General features: G+C 40.4%; 2 protein-coding genes across 2 annotated transcripts; one reads left to right on the forward strand and one right to left on the reverse strand.

The window, feature by feature from the left end:
- The first annotated feature begins 34 nt into the window (after window positions 1-34).
- arhgef16 (Rho guanine nucleotide exchange factor (GEF) 16) lies at window positions 35-11521 on the forward strand. Its single transcript, XM_046872415.1, has 15 exons — window positions 35-182; window positions 1891-2497; window positions 3802-3853; window positions 4051-4205; window positions 4497-4553; window positions 5837-5997; window positions 7858-8010; window positions 8397-8526; window positions 8651-8725; window positions 8899-8991; window positions 9175-9329; window positions 9934-10077; window positions 10409-10479; window positions 10675-10773; window positions 11128-11521. Exons 2-15 carry the CDS (start codon window positions 1988-1990, stop codon window positions 11265-11267), a joined length of 1995 nt encoding a protein of 664 aa, XP_046728371.1. The 5' UTR covers window positions 35-182; window positions 1891-1987; the 3' UTR covers window positions 11268-11521.
- Window positions 11437-16412, reverse strand: ybx1 (Y box binding protein 1). Its single transcript, XM_046872416.1, is given in 9 exon segments — window positions 11437-11781; window positions 12599-12869; window positions 13013-13110; window positions 13223-13531; window positions 13752-13841; window positions 13952-13985; window positions 14166-14229; window positions 16060-16081; window positions 16083-16412. Coding segments are annotated over 8 exon segments (1161 nt in total). The 5' UTR covers window positions 16398-16412; the 3' UTR covers window positions 11437-11781; window positions 12599-12640.
- Between the last annotated feature and the right edge of the window lie 1136 nt (window positions 16413-17548).

Consider the following 17548-nt stretch of genomic DNA (forward strand, 5'->3'; position numbering starts at 1 on the left):
TTTGAGCCAGATTAATAAATATAAAGTCGGTCTTTTACTTAGTTCACTTAAGATACGCTTATGAGAAACCTCCTGTACTCAAGAGAGGAGTTGTGGGCGGGGCTTTCACACCTGTATTCGTATATCCGGAAAGTTCGCGGTTTACTCAGCGGTTGAGCGTGTCCCGGTGTTCGATTATATAGGTAAGTTATTATTCTTTTTGCTTTATAATTGTTAACTTATGGCATAACATGAGAAAAAACTTTTCCCCAAAATCTTCAAAATGCTGAGGATATTTGTGGATTTGGTTTGTGTTGAAGGCTTCTCTCTACCTGAGGAAAAAGTTTGGTGTTAACCTTTAAACTGCAAGGGGGGAAAAATACCTCTGTGGTTTTATCATTCATTATAACTTTAGTTTGTTTTATGTTTTACTTTAAATAGGATTAATTCCTGCTACCGAAAACCGATATTTCTGTTTGTACAGGTTTTTCTTATATACACACACACACACACACACACGCGCGCGCGCGACTGGTTAGTGTTTAAAGCCTGTAATAAATAACAGCACTGCACTGATTAGGGTAAGTGTTTTGTGCGCTTGCGCGTTGATGAATTGGACAACGCGTCCATACATGCACTCTATACATATACATGCACTCTATACATATACATGCACATGCATTTTCTAATCAGGACAGGAGTTAATATCTAGTTTATTTGGGGTGTGTATTTTGTTACAGAGCACCACGAGTATGAAAACAAATCGTCTAAATAATCGCAATGACTCATGCACTGCCAGGAAAACAGACAATATAACCGATAAAGGCATGCTATCATTTACCAACAACTACACATGACCGATATGCAGGGTTGATATCAAGAGGGAAGCAGGGAATTCTGGCTAAATCTGTCCACATCAGGGACAAACATGCTGTTTAATAATCAGTTTCATTATGCACCAATCAGGCATAACATTATGACTGGTGATTGAGTAACACTGATTATCTCTTCATCATGGCACCTGTTAGTGGGTGGGATTTTATTAGGCAGCAAGTTAACATTTTGTCCTGAAAGTTGATGTGTTAGAAGCAGGAAAAATGGGCAAGCATACTGATTTAAGAGTTTAACAAGGGCCAATTGGGATGTCTAGAAGACTGGGTCAGAGCATCTCCAAAATTGCAGCTCATGTGGGCTGTTCCTGGTCTGCAGTGGTCAAAATCTATCAAAAGTGCTCCAAAGAAGGAACAGTGGTGAACCGGTGACAGGGTCCTGGGTGGCCGAGGCTCATGGATGCACGTGGGAAGCGAAGGCTGGTCCGTGTGGTCCGATCCAACAGACGAGCTCCCGGAGCTCAAATGGGTCAGAACAGTTTTGTCAGCAAAAGGGGGACTAACACAATATTAGGCGGGTGGTCATAATGTTATGGCTGATAGGTGGACATAAAAATTATGTATATTGAGTGCACAGGTTGTGTTGCATTTGTCTTACATTGAATACATATCCAGCCTACTCTCACCTAACTTTTTTTTTTATTTGGTAGATTTATTTTGTGCTTTGTAATTTGGTTTCTTATCTAATTCGAAGTTGGAGTCTCAATCGAACCATTTCTGAAAGTCGTTTATTTGACTGTCTTGTTTTAAAAAAGCCAAGAAATTGTATTCAAAACAGCATGGAAACTTTGCTTCAGACGTCAAGAGCTTTACGTTTTGGGGAATTTGTGTGACAGTGGAAGTTTCTGTTTTGTTTTCAATGATGTTTATCATCTTTATCTATTGTTAAGCTAATTACGATCGTTTGAACAAATACAGATGAGTGAAACAATAAGTAGAACCTGCTTTTAAACAGGTTTGAGTGAGTTTCCAATTATAAGTCTGATCAATCCCACCCTGCTTGTTTCTTTTACATATACAGGTTATGACAGTGGTCCTCTGAAAGCACCGGGCCAATGTGACATTGCGCCAGAAACTGCAACATTTCAGTTACAAAGTAAAAGGAAAACAGGTCCATCATGTCACACCAACAATCCCAAACATCCACAGGGGACAAGTCTCCTATTATGTTGGACAACATGCTCTCCGAGCTTCATCTGGATTCCCAGGCTAATTCTTCATCCTCAAACACGGACATCACTCTACCTGTGCAGCCTTCACGGACTGATATAATCCTGAGCACCAAGAGTGAAGCAGCTCGGAGGCTTGGAACACAGCAGCTCATCCCCAAAAACCTGGCTGTCACTAGTCGACCAAAGAACCGCCACCATACCACGGTGGTCACGCTGCCTGTGGTCAAAGAGGCCCAAAAAAACATACAGCGTTTCTCTCATAATCCTGAAATCTCCTGGGAGGACTATGACAGTGACGATGGTGGCTTGCAAAGGAACCGCAGAAACAAGTCGTACAGAGCTGCGGTCACTAGTCTTGATCAAGATTTGACTTGGAAACAGGACCTGCTGCAGCCTGTTATAGAGGAGAAGGAGAAAACACCTAGCTCGAAAACAGTGCCCAGTCCTGGACGCAAAGTGAGCTCCTGGTTTTCTCACAATGTTTTTGAACACTTTAGGTTGTATTCAGAATTGCATGATGTGTACATAGTGAATATTTAATATTTAATATTAAATATTAATATTTAATATTTAATATTTAAAAGTGTATGCATTTATTTAGCGAAAAAAACTACATACATAACTAAAGCACTAAACCAGGGGTGTGTCTCAATTACTCACAGTTTGACCTCATTTTTTTTTTAAATTGTGCAATATCAGAGCATACTGCTATATTAAGATATTCCCATTCCCAGAAAAACATTTTTAATGTAAACAAGGCTTTTTGCAATGACCTATTAGATTTTTATAAAAAAAAACAAAAAAAACATTGCTTGCCATCTTATTATCTATAAACAATCATTGTGGCCGTTTTCCTTTAGTACATTTTTTAATTTCTTTAGGTTTTTGCTTTTTCTTTTACGTTTGACAGAAAATGATTCCATATTTTGTCATCTTTGCGTTTTTGCAGGCCTGAAGGCAAGTGCTTGTGTTTGAAGGTATTGTCTAGATTATTAAAAAAAAAAAGGCAGTTTTAAAAGCTTGAAGCTACATGCAGTTAATTTTCATCATCTCAATGATTCATGCAAAGCATTTCTCAAAATAACCTTCCCTGTGTAAATATTGGTAGCAGGTTTTAATAGTCTTGAGTATGACCTAATGCCTATAGGTGAAAGCAGGAGTCTGTATAGTTGAAACAGTTGATAGTGCGTATATATAGCTGATTGCATTAAAGGCGTTGTTTATTTCTATAAATACATTTCTAATTGTTTTTAAATGTCAACCAGTTCATTTTACGTCTCCATGGTTTTATTTTAATTTTAGCAGTATGAACACTACTCATGGAAATGGACACACACATTCATAATATTCTAGATGCTTTTGGATTATCCTGATGGTAGATTTATTGATTTTTTTAATTTTTGAATCCAGTCATCTTTCAAAATAGACAGAGCGATTCACTGAAACACACGGGAGTAATTAGTGTGTTGTGGAAACTTTACGATCTGGCTGAGTGCTCTGTGATTGGCTGTCTTAAAGCAAAGAATGCTTGATTTTGTTGCAGCAGCTCAGCTGTTGACTGAAATGCATTTTAATTGCCATATAAGATACAATAAGTATTTGTTTTGCATCCCTGTTTTAAATGTATTTTACGGCTGGTCATGCACACATATGGTAGACGTTATTGTAGCCTCTTGTGAGTTGTTGCACGAAGAAGCTCCTTGCATTCCGCAGGGATAAGGTCACATTTCACCCCGTTTCTCTCTTTGTCTTTCACATAGAGAACCCTTGGCAGAAAGAGGAACCAGAAGAATAGTGGATCATTTAAAGATGGTATGAGACTAAACAGTTGTGGTTGTAATTTCGGCATTGGTTGCATTCTGCTGTTCATTCAGTATGCAGGGTGCCGTTAACTACCAAATATGTCTCTTCTAAAGGTAGAGCAATGTGTGAGATACATGTTCTTCCATCTTTGAACCTGGAGCTAAACATTTGTACCACTATATATTTTATATGTTGTTTTGACACAGATCCACGGTTATACCAGGAGATTAAGGAAAGGGGTCTCCAGTCCAACAACCTGGGGCCTGATGATGATGATTTCAGCCAGATGCCAGAGGAGGACCAGGGCATTGTTGTGAAAACCTACAAGGCAGCATACATGACCTGGAGTCAACTTCCTCAGGTAAAGAGGAGACGGGAGCAGGAATGCCAAGAGTGATTGAGTGAAAAGTATTTAAAAGGCCATAGACCTATGCTACATGTGGTCACAATAGTTCTTAAACTTTCTAATCTAGAAGCTATTTTTTCCTCTGTAGCTCTTGAGCAGTAAATTGAAACCTGACGGTAGTTTAACAACCATGAAATATATATTCAACAGGTTTGCCGTATCTGATCTGACTATTGGTGCATAACGTATTGTTTTCTAAAGAATTTGACCGCTCTTATGTTCCTTTGTATCATGTAAAACTGCCAGGTAAAAGAGATGGGTATTCTGGAGACCATTACACCTGAGGAGCGTAAACGTCAAGAGGTAAATGGTTTAAAAAGTTTTCTTATTTTAAATAATATCCAGATGTTTTCTGTATAGAAATTATAATTATCACAGGAATAGGCATTTTACAACATTTTTATTCAACCAAAGTCCTTGCTGACACTAAGCTGTTGTCTTCTAAATATATATTATTATTGCAGCGTTAAAGACATGTGGTTTGAAAAAAAGATCGGACATGGAAACAATGCTAACCTAGCAATAGATTCAAGCAAAATGTAATCGAGCAGGCTTTTAGCTTCTCTTGTTGGGACACAGGAATGATTCTGTCCTGCATTACCCAGCTTCACAAGCACATGACCAGCCTGCCCTCATTCCAGGTGCAGCTTTTTGTTTTGTTTTTTAGGGCATTTTGCAATGAACAGGAAGCAAAACGTGGCCATTTTTTTTACCTTGAATAGAAAAGCTCTTCAAGTGCAACCTAATGAGATTAAAATGATTTTCATTTGCATTTAGCTATACTAACATATAAAACCAGAGGTTAAACGCTGGGTATTTTTATAAACAAAAACTAGTGTCTTTTATTTTAACCAGGATTTTGACCGTTTTCCATTGCTATGTTTTTCCAAGTAAAATTTACCAGCAAAACACTGTCATGTTCATAGTTATTGCACTGATGGAATAGCAGGGAGTGTTTGCACTGTTTGTGGCAAATAAAATTTTCTGAGTCGAGTCTCACTGCTGTGTAAATATCAAGGTCCACCTTTGTACTCGCAGCATGACCACACCCTGTTATCCTATTCTTAAATGTTTCCCGTCACACAACGTTATGTATGAAGTCAGGTGCTTGTAGTGTTTTCGGATTTTGTACACCTGTGGTTTGCTTTGAAGGCCAAATAGGATATGAAGACCAAATACAGGAATATACCGTATATGTAACATTAGACTTGATTTCGACTCTGCTCCATACATTCAAACTTTGCATATTTTTATCTTATAATGAGGGACACCATTAAGGGTTGTGGAGTAATGGTTTGATCCTACAAAAATATACATTTCATATTTAAATATTCCAAAGAAGAGATTTAGACCTACAATGTCTTCTAAATATAGCCACATACAGACTTGTACATACATACAGCAATTCAGAGTCCAGTATAGCACATGGACTTCAGACAACCAGTGTTTGCTTTTTTAAATACTCCTTTTAAAATATAGAATTGAATAAAACATTAAATTCACTATTACTATCTGCCCACAAAGTGCAGTTGTGCTAATTTTTGTCAAAGTATTTCCAACCCAACTGTTTCTTTGCTATTGTGCAGGTCATTTTCGAGATTATGACGTCTGAATACTCCTACCTGCACAGCTTGGCTATCCTGGTGCGCCATTTCAAATGCAATGAGGCTTTGAGGAAGACCATGACCACAACTGAACACCATCACCTCTTCTCTAACATCTCCACAGTCTACGATGTCAGCAAGCGGTACAACATTGGAAATACAACATAATTTCCACATTTCACCAATGTGGTGGTGTTTTTTGTCACCGTCAAACATATTTTTGCACATTTTCAGGGGCTGTATTATCCATAATTTCTGACTCGTACAGAGCACAAACACCATCCATTTTTTAGGTATAATCTGCATTAACGATTCGGATAATTTAAACGGCAGCAGCACATAATGCAGATACAGGTGTTTCGGTTGTTCACATAAAACGCCAGAATGGTCTCTATCATGATCTCCGTGACTTTGACGTAATTGTTTGTGGATTTTTAGAAACTACAGATCTCTTAAGTCTTTCAAATGCAACCATATCTAGAGTTTACACAGAAAGAACACATTCACTGTGTTCTCTGATTCCTGTCCTTGGCTGACAGGAGTGGAACTCCTCTATCTTCTTCTATCTTTTATCTAATAATTTTTTTTTATGCTATGCCCACTGACCACTGTTGCGAAAAATGTTATTTGGGTTACTGTGGATTTCCTGTCAGCATGAAACATTCTGTGACTATTCTCCTTTGACCTCTCTCAACAACATGACATTTTCACCCCTTGGCATTTACTCACGTTTTTTTTTTCTCTCAAATATAATCTTTGCCAATTCCCACCAAACACTGGGAAGGATAATGCATGATTTTGCTGTGAGACATGAAGCCAATCAACCTCCTCTATTCAAAACACTGCTGATGCAGTGTCGGGGTGCAGAGTAACATTTACAGGATCTTGTGTGCCATTTTTCCGAACAGAGCATCATCATATAAATAATGTGTAAATACAGATAGTTAAAGTGGTTCAACTTATGATTTTTCGATCTTACAATGACTATAACGATACGGCAAAATAAAATATTTAGTTTTTGCATTTGTTCTGCCCTTCACTTGCAAACCCGTTCCCGCTGCCACATACACATATACTGTAAAATGTATTCATTATGGTACTATAAATTGCTCTGTTTTGATAAATTATGTACTGTAATTTGTAAGATCGTAAACAAATTAGGTAAACTACCCCATACTGATCAGCACTCTTTAAGACTCCTGGGTAGGTAATTCCATGTCTCGACTTAGGATATTTTCAAGTTACGATGGGGTCATCGGGTCACATCTCCATCGTACGTCAGTTACTACCTGTAATTTAAGACGACTTAAGCTGGTAATCTAGCTCAACTTGATTAGAGTTCACTGAAAGACTCCAGAGATCTCTGCTTCGATCAGATGTGGAAATTGGTGTGGGAGGAAATCCAAACACTGTCACAATGCTGTGGGTAAAACCGTTTTCTTCACAAGCTTTCCAGTGTGCCGCTCCTGTCTTTTTAACTTTTTTATTATGCCGTTTGCAACGTTCTCCTGAAGAGATGTGTTGAGACACGCTTGTGAAACTGGTTTTGCAGCCTGTCTACTGTAGCAAACAGGTTTCTCAGAATGAGGGTCTTCACACACATGGTTTCAGAGAAATCTGACCCAGACTTTATTGACCAAAATACCATCATGCTATCCTGTGGATAGATGGAACCTTAGATATGGCACTGGTACAGCTTAAATTATGCATATCTGGTTAGGTATGCCTTTAGCAACATAGCAAGGTATTCCATATTAAGCTGTATAGGGTCATGGGGAGGGACTCTTCGGTTCTATTTATTATTTTTTTTAAAGCCTGGTGATTGTCAAATGGGTGGGAAAATGAAAGAGGAAACCTTAAGTACACTGTACAAGTTTTTTCAGCAGTATAGCACACTAGCCAGAATACTTAATTATTTTAACACATTTGTGCGCTTTAGTTGGCATTTAAAACGTATTTAATGTCTCCTTGCTTAGCTGTTATTTTTATTTATTTTTTACTAGATTTTTCGAAGCTCTTGAAAGGCGCCATCAAGTTCATCCTGTCGTTAAGGACATCAGCGACATAGTCCAGGACCACGCAACAAATCGCTTTGAGCCATACATTGTGTATTGCTCCAACGAGACGTTCCAGCAGAGGACGCTGCAGAAACTACTGTAAGCACACACTTTAAAATAAGATGGGGCAGGTAACAACTTGTTAATCTTAAACTCGTAGTTAATCTTTAGAATGTTGTTTGAAAGGATTTTGTTTCAAAGGATCTTGATTCATAACTTGGAAATGGTTTAACATTTCGAAAATAAAAGTGGTATGCCATCTTAAACATGGCATCTTGAAAGTTGAATATGGAAATATGTAAATATTCATTATTGTGAACATAGGAATAGTATTCACTTCTTATACTGTATATTTAAGTTGAGTTTTGTTTTGTTTTTTTGTCACATCAGAAAAAAATTCACAGCTAAGAAAACTAGTAACAGGTGTTGATATAAGGTGGGAGGTAGCTGATGTGCTGAGACTCCATGCTGTGTTTGTGTTTCAGTACATTTAATACTGCCTTTAAGGAGGTGCTGAAACAAATTGAAAGCAGTCCAGAATGTGGAGCATTGCCTATGATCTCCTTCCTCATTCTGCCCATGCAGAGAGTCACCCGTCTGCCCCTGCTGGTGGATGTGAGAAACACGCACACAAACGCACTGTTTATCTAATAAACCCCAAAATATAAATACTGACTGCACACGTCATATTATATCCAAACGGGGCTGAAGTTCATTTTTTCTCTCTACATTCCTGCAGACCATTTGTCAGAAGACAATAAAGCAGACGACTGAATACTACGCAGCTCGCTGGGCACTGAAGTCCATCAGTAAGGTGTGTTTTCAGCTTGCTTCGGCAGACTGACTGCATGTGGTCTCGTTCTTTGAGGAAACATGAAAATTCTTCATATATACATGTGTGCTGTAAATGTTAAAGAAACGTCTGTGTGTCTGCCACATTGAGTGCACGGTGCACTTGAGTCATTGAATCGTCTGTTTGCGCTTTAGCTGGTAAAGAGCTGCAATGATGGCGCCCGTAGAATGGAGCGCACCGAACAGATGTACACCATCCAGAAACAGATGGATTTTGGAAAGATAAAGGTCTCTCGTCATGCACTGAAATCATATTGAAACAATTTCACATACAATTCCTTTTATATTTATTAGATTACTATTAATATTGACTCCAATTATAGCATTGTAGAAAATTAATTAAAATCTCTTTTTAATAATGTTTTTAATGAATGCAGTGATCTTAATGAGACTTCCAATGTGTTGGTATAGCCATTCCCTTTAATCTCCTCCTCTCGCTGGCTGCTGAAGAGAGGCGAGCTGGCCGTGTACACAGAGGAGCACGGGATCTTCTGGAAAGCCTTCGGCCATAAGAGCTATTACCTTTTCCTGTTCAATGATGTACTCATTGTTACCAGGAAAAAAAGGCAGGTGAACGGCATCCACCATCCCCACCACATTACATAAAGCTGTCCATTCATAAACAGGGAGAACATGGCTTTCTCCATCACATCTTTTTTTTTTTTCTTGTGATTAATGGAGTTTAAAGTTTCACTTTAGAAATATAAACGGTTCAATTGCTCAAAACTGTTTTCTTCTTTAGTCCATGCTGGAGGTCAGAAATAAAGAGAGGAAGACTGATGTGAGATGGAGAGATGGACAGAGAGAAGAATAGAAAATACAGACACATGCATGCAAACATGCTGAAAAACAAAGACAGAAAGGGAAAGGGAAAAAAAAGTGTCAGACAACAAGAACGCAGACACCTAGACAGTGAGATAGGCAGACAGAAAGATATGGACGGATAGACGGACAGACAAAGCTAGCAGCAGAGGGGGCAGGACAGTATGTTTACAAGACCATACCTTACATTCCTGCTCTTAAACGTGTTATTTCTCTCAGTCAGAGGAACCAAGCAATCCAGTGAATGAAAGGCTCTTATGCAGATAATGATTATGTTGCTCAATAACATCACGTAATAATTTATCCAACAAGACACGTTGTTGATTGGTCTATAATCTGTGTGTGCAGTGACGAAAGCTACGTGGTGTTTGACTATGCCACTCTGGAGAACGTGGAAGTTGAGGAGCAGGCTGACAAGCTCTGTTTGCGTCTGACGATGAAACACAACAGCGAGGGGCGCTGTGAGCAGATGGCTCTGGTGGCTGAAAGCAAGTAAGTCAATACGCATCTATAGCGCCATCTGCTGACAGAAGTGATCAGCTGTTTATCTATACTCTTACCCCTCTCCAATAAATGTAACCTGCATAACAACACGCAGCTGTAGATTATATTAGATTTTATTAATTATTTAAAAAATTTCCTTTTTGTTTGTTTTTTTAGAGTCCAATATTTTGCACTTTTTCCTTAGCGTTTGTAAAAAGTCTAACTTTGTTTCTTCCTGTTTGTTGTATAAACAATATCGATTATGTAAAGTTTCCTGTACACCATGTACGATTTTTTTTGCTAGATTTCAGAATGTGTGTACAAACTTCTGTATTTGCAGGCTGGAAAGAGCTCGCTGGGTCACTGCTCTGCGCTGGTTTAAACAGGGAGAGTCTTCTCCTAACAAAGATGGTAAGTGATGGTGCTTCAGTTCTCTGTAAAACCTGCAGTGTTCTCCGAATTGTTTTCCAATCATTTGTTTGCCAGCTTCAAGGTCAGGAAATAAAAACCCTGTATAAGTGGGGTTCATGTTTACTGTACTTTAAATATCTACAATTGCAGAAACCAAATGAGGTAAAATGATAGATGGTTAATGTGTATTTACAGCACTTCAATATGAATCCACCAAAGCGTACATGCCCAAAGAGCCAGATGAGCTGAGCCTCCAGCAAGCTGAAGTGGTCGTCGTCCTACAGGAAGTGGATGGTAAAGACAGCTTACACAAACCCCTGCTTCAAGTTTATAAACAGAATAAGACTTTCACTTTCTAAATAACTTTTTTTTTTTTTAATAGTTCCCAATGAAAGGATGAATATTTAATCTAAAACTAAGACTTTTCTCGAAGGAAAAAAAAAACTAAAAACACACTGCTAAAATGCATATGGTGGAGCTTTTTTTTTTTAACATAACTATCTTAGTACATTAGTTGAAGCAGAATTCCAAGGTAGTAGGTGCAAGTTATTTTGCTATACTGAGTCAAGTTTTGTACTGGACCTATAAAATGCTCAAGACTGCTACACCTTATTTTCCTGAGCAGTAACTAAACTGTTCCTCTTCCAGGTTGGTGCTATGGGGACCGGATGAGAGATGGAGAAAAGGGATGGTTTCCAGCCAGTTGTGCTACACAGATTACCGACCCCATTGCTATCGAGTGCAACATACTGCGCATGCAGCGACTGCGGAAAGAGACCAACGTCTGATCAAGGACTATAAAATCACATGCCTCTCAGTCTAAAGCATAATATCTGCTGTCCCTTACTATACAAGAGGCAGCAGTTGCTCTGAAGAGTAGAAATGTGAGCCTTTAATGGTGTGAATGAACTCTATGCACTTGCCAGAGGGTGGAATCAGACACAACAAACCAGTGAGAAACTTCATGTTTGACTTTTATTTTGAGCTTGCTTTTGTTAAAATTCGTGTTTGGATACATAAAAAGTTATTTAAAAATGTCAAACTGACCAGATATCAAATTATTTTTTTTTGTTTTAAAAACCATTTGGTGTAAAAACTTAAGACCGATTTAGAAAAACATCTGTTGTTTCCCCAAAACTTTTAGCTGTCACAAAAATAATGGAAAAGAAAAAACAGGGCTGCATAGATTCTGCAGGCAATCGGTGGTAATCTGGTCAAATGCGTGTTGCAAGCTTAGACGATCGTCAGGTCAAATCTGGTTCTTATTGCTCAGATCTTGGATGTTTCTTCGTGTTGACAAAACTGAAAGGAAAAGGAAGAAAAGTTAATCGGGTGTGATTAAGGACACGTTTACAAAGTTTTTTTAAACTTGTGCCATATCCATGCATCACAAAACCTCCATACTGAAATTTACAAAGAAACAGTGGTGGGAACTGGGAGCAAAACCTCCAGTTTGCTTTCTCAACCCCACCACATTATAAACGAGCCAGCATGAGCTAAAGTCTGATCATAAGGGGGGAAAAATGTGAACTGAATACCATCTTTTCTGGATATTAGATGTTCCCTGTCCACTAAACATTTGCTTATTACTTATATTTAAATCAATCATTTCTATGGTGCCTGTATATTTAAACATGGGAGTGTTGCACCGAAACTTATTTCATCTTGCATTATGAAACGAGTGGGAGTTTATCATCAAACGAATGACTGTGGTGCTTCCTTCTGACGGAACTGTACATGGCATGACCTTTGTATGCACAGTCATTATTACTAGAAACACCACCCTCATTGCAGTACAAGGAATGTGTTTTGCCCACGTCGCATTTCGAAAGCAACTGGTATACAGAAATGCCCCAAATGTGTCAACGTCTAGTCATAAACTACAGTCACCTTACAGCATAAAAACAAAAAAAAAAAAACTCCTCCATCCACTTTACATTCATCTGAATCAGGTTTTTAATAATTGCTTTAAACACACAATTAGAGCTCATTCTTCAGTTTTTTTATTTCTCTAACACAATGGTTTTATTTACAGCAATGGTTAAACACTGTTTTTAGCTACAGCATGATTATATTACGGAATAAATTCTGATTAAGGCAGAAAAGGGTTAAAACCAACCCGGCAGGATGTTCCGAGATGGTGATGCCGGTGGCGGTTGGTCTACTCGTTCCCGCCCTGTTCGGCCTCGGGAGCGGCTGATTTGTCGGATGATGCATCGGCTGCTTTGCTGTCCTTGCCGTCCTGGGGCTTGGTAGTCTGAGGCCGTCTGCGGCGGTAGTTAAAGTTGCGGCGGTAGCGTCGCTGTCTGGGCTCCTGATTTTGACCGCCCTCTCCCTGGTTCTCCTTATCCTCTTCCTCTTCCCGTGCAGGGCGGGGTCGAGGTGGGCCCCTGTGTGTACAAAGCCTTGTAAGCAATAAAGCCTTAGAAAGAACACCTTTCCTACATGTCGTTCCTTCACTTATATTACCAGACAGACAGACTTATATTACCAGACAGTTGTAACCCTAACGCTAACAACACGATTAATCAACCTTGGTCTGAACCTTGGACGGTAGCCTCTATAGTAGTTCTGCCTCGCTGGTTTATTGCCCTGGTCTTGACCACCCTGGTTCTCATCACCTTCTCCACCCTAAAAAAAAATTAATAATCATGACATGGGGGATGATTAATACAAAAAAAAAAAAAAGCCAACCATAAATCTATCAAAACACCAACAAGTGTAGACATAAGTGCCCACATACCTCTGTCATCTCTCCCCTGGATGAAGCATTGGTGTAGGGTGGTCTGCGGCCATAGCGTCTTCTCACATAGTATGGGGGGTAGCGCCTCCTGCCGGGGAAGGAGGGTTTGCGCTGCTGCTGATCGCCTTCGCCAGCGCTGTCTCCTGCCTCCCTCTTGTCTCCCTCTCCATCACTTGGGTAGTTGTCCTGATAGTCACGTGGTGGGCCCCTTCTGCGTGGGTAGCGTCTGTATCGGTTCCTGTCAGCCGCATATTTGCTGCCCTGCACGGGGACGCCGCCTGGCCCGGTCACATTGGCTGCTTCGGCACCCTGCGGGTTGTGGTTAAAATGTCAGTATTGGGGAAATGATTGACCACACAATTTCAAAGGGGACTCACTAACAGATTCAGAGCTTTTTAATACTATATTGTAACTACTTAAACTTCTAAAAACCAGCAGTCATATTACAGGTGAGAGAAATATGTACTGAGTCAACCTACTGACAGACTTTCATATGAAGCATTGCTGATTGTCCATGTGTAAAGCTCACCTTTTCTCCTTCAACCACGTCAAACTCCACAGTCTCTCCATCCCCTACACTGCGAAGGTATTTCCTTGGGTTATTCTTCTTTATCGCAGTCTGGAAACAAACCATCAAAAATTAGATTGCATTGCGTTTGTCAAACATTTCCCCCCCCAATTTATGTAACTACAATTAAAAAAAACCATCAGCAAACAGCAAATGATTACCTGATGTACAAAGACGTCTTCTTTTGTGTCATTCCTTAGAATCAACAACAAAAACAAACATTAGAAATTGACACATAAAACAGGAATAAATAAACTAAATAAAAAGTGCTGTGAATCAGCAGCTTGCCTAGAAGTATTTAAAAACTAATAGGATTGAGGAGGTTCCCTGACCCATATATACCGTCTAGTTTCAGAGGTTGTTCAAGCAATTTACCTGTTGATGAAACCATAGCCATTTCTTACGTTGAACCATTTCACTGTGCCCAGAACCTTTGTTGCTAGAAGGGGAAGAAAAACAGGACATAAGAACTAGAAACATGTGCAACACTTAATTTTCATACACAAACAAAAGTGACTGAAATCTCAAACACCAGAACTATATGCAGCTTAAGGCACCAGGAGCCTAAACCATTGCCAAACTCGAAGCAAAATCTATTTATAGCTTCCAACTGTCGCGCTGTTTATAGTCCATGATCTAAAATCGTTGGGCTGCATAACCAGCTGCTCAGAGGGTCTTTTATTTCCTAAATCGTCCTGCTAAATGAGTCGCGTATGAGTGTGTTTAAAATGAGATGCTGATTTCAGTAAGGAGTTCGAGCACACGGTACATCCTGGATAAACAATTCTCCTATTACGAGTCACTTCGGGTCACTGAACTGAATCAACGCCGATTCTTTATTTCAAGGAAATGACACGCTGAAGCTAAAAAGCAGGAAGACACGCTCAGGTCCACACGTGGTACACCAACAATTTCCTCGTGAGAAACTCCTAGATCACCAGCACACATTATTGCTAAAAGTGTTTAGTTTTACATGAATAAAATCCAGTGAAACCCCATACCCCCGGGTTAGAGGGGGGACGAGGTGAGTGCACGTACACCGCTCAGCTGCTAACTAGTGCACTTCTAGCAGCTAGCCTCAGCCATGTGGTCGGACAGGAGGTCGGTAAGCAAACATCCGACCTATTTCACCCCGGGTTTACATTACACGAACCGTTTCATGCTGCCACGGACAAGGTTTTCTGACAAAGCGGCGCGTTTCAGTGTTGTTTCCATGAATCCCCTGAAAGCTCAGTGCGCTCAGACAATAGAAATGTCCGCATACCGACCGCGCGGCGGACATTTTGGGAAGAGCGAGTTAAGCATCCAGCCAACAGCACTTACAGTTTGGGCCTCCTTGTTCATTTGTGATTATTTCGTGACAATCCAATTAAAATCCCGAGATGAACTCGGTTCTTGTTAAAATCACAAGCGTTTGGTTTCCGCTCTGGCCATATGAACGCACAGTCCAGGTAGGCCAGGAGACTAGTCATATACAAACTACTGCAAACAAAGAGTAGCTACACTCATTCTGAAGAGATTTAATTCTTTGTAATTTAAGTAACGGGCTGGATTATTAAAATATTTATAGTATTACTCACAGGCAAACAAACTGAGAACCAGCCATCAGTACGAGTATTTTGAGAACACACACCGCGGGTCATGATCAAGGCCAAGATCGCCTCGGCACACGGCTAAAGCCAACCGCCGTGTCCCCTACCGGTAAATCAGATCACGCAATTTCGCCCCAAATGGATTCTATTTCGTTCGAGTAACTATTTTACTTACGATCTGAGTAAAATTCAGAATTTAAGTTTTTCGGTGGGGACAAAAAAGCCAAACAAGAGCTGGAACACGCACGCGCAGGCCTCGCGTTAGCTCTTAGCTAAATTAGCATCTCGGCTGCTAAACTAGCATCTCGGCTAATCCTCCTCTGAGCCCTGAAGCGGCGGCGCGCTGACACGCAACACCAATGGAGGAGCAGAGCGTGTGTTATTTTACGATGAGCCGTGGTCCGGACTGAGGGGTTCTCTGACTAAACAAGTTAATCTCATCTCTATTCCATGACGGATACATGACTGTGTAACGTACTGAACACCCGTACCGTTTTATATATATTTATGTTTTCACACAGTTACCACAGAGCGAACCGCGGAAAATGAAAAACCCGATACCCAACAGAGAAAACACGGCTACTGAGGTACCACAGGGCGGTATATATATCCACTGTGTAAAAATACCTCAAACTGGTCATTAGACTACTTTGGGTTTACTGAAGCAGGTAACTCACCGATGACCTTCTTATCCCCCGCGGTAGCTGCGGCTGCCGGGCTGGATGGGCTCTCCGCATCGGCGGCAGGCTGCGGCGGCTGCTGCTGTGTTTCGGCCTCGCTGCTCATGGTGGTTTCTTGTTGGTAAAGCCGGCGGTGGCTCTCTAGTGTGTTCTTTCCCGGTGCTAGATGGTAACCTGGGCCGGCGGTGGTGGGGGCTACTGCCTTTGGGCTCTCTGCTTTCCTTTCTCCGCTCCCGTTGCCGATCGAACTGGACGGAATGAGAAAAGGCACTGGAGGATATTCCTGAGCGCACATCCCACACTTTCATCGGATTGGTGGAGACCTTTAACTTCATCCTGCGTCGCACTTTTGCTTCAGGCTCATTGGGTGGCTTACATGTCAATCTTGTATGTCGGTGTGTAGAGGGACTGTGATTGGCTGGTTGCACATCGAGAAAGAAATTGCTTTACATGTAGGTAAAATGGAGACGGAAAGGACTCTAGACGAATGCCTGCAATTTTATACACGCGGGCTAGACTGGAAATGTCGGGATATCAGCTCCAACATGTTTTAAAATATGAGAAAAGTCTCGCTGAAATCCAATCTAACTCTTTAATGTGGAATGTCTTCGAAATTACGGCTGATAGATTTTTTTTGCTAAATGTAATCAGCACGGGAGCATATTATTTACAACCCCCTGTTACTCAATACACGTCTGTAAACCTCAACACTAACAGGAACATATAGTCCTTTTATATGAGCCCCCAGTACATGAGAGGCTATACTTGTTACTTAAAAATAATAATGATGTGCTCTCAGACAAACCTGAACTTGAGACACTTTTTAAAAATTGAAATATATTATAATATGTATATATAATTAGAAACTAAACTTCGTCTAGTCAGTAGTTATCTAAGCAGCCAGACATGTTCATAGAGTAATATGGCACTGTGTGAACCGTGTCTATTTTTAACCTTGTGACTGAATTCAGATTTTTCATTGTAGAAACAAATGCACATCCCCTCACCCAGACACTACACCGCATTGCATTTCAAACTGGAACACTCGATGGAATCGAGTCAAGGCAGTGTGAGTCCCACACAACCTCCTCCACTTTTGTCATGTAAATGTTGTGCTGGCGCTGCAGCCGAGTGGCTGGACGGCGTGTGAAGAGCTTGTTGTTAACGGCCCGGCACAAAGACGGCCTTTAACATTGACCCTCAGAAACCTCCTGCCGAGACCAGAGCTCTTCCAGCACTTCTGCTGAAAGGGCTCTTTTGTGTGGATGGGATGGGGGTATAGGCCATGATGGTGGGTAGAGAGGGAGGCTTTCAGATAGGTTAGGATGTGGATTTGAAGAAGGAGCAGAGACAATAGAAATTTCACTAGTCAGAAACTGGCATTAAATGACACGCCTTAGCATAAAGGATCGGTTTGGTTTCAACTCCTGATGCTTTAAATGCTTCAGAATTTGTAGAGCTCGGACAATTTTTTGGCTGAAAAAAT

The sequence above is a fragment of the Silurus meridionalis genome, chromosome 17 (genome assembly GCF_014805685.1).
Source record: "Silurus meridionalis isolate SWU-2019-XX chromosome 17, ASM1480568v1, whole genome shotgun sequence".
NCBI lineage: Eukaryota > Metazoa > Chordata > Actinopteri > Siluriformes > Siluridae > Silurus > Silurus meridionalis.

What these genes read in the sequence shown, in the direction of transcription:
- arhgef16 (XM_046872415.1), top strand. Translation starts at nt 1,988, where the DNA reads ATGTCACACCAACAATCCCAAACATCCACAGGGGACAAGTCTCCTATT. An exon ending in GTCTACGATGTCAGCAAGCG is followed by an intron (nt 5,998 to 7,857) that starts GTACAACATTGG and finishes ATTTTTTACTAG; the next exon opens with ATTTTTCGAAGCTCTTGAAA. An exon ending in TGGATTTTGGAAAGATAAAG is followed by an intron (nt 8,992 to 9,174) that starts GTCTCTCGTCAT and finishes GTGTTGGTATAG; the next exon opens with CCATTCCCTTTAATCTCCTC.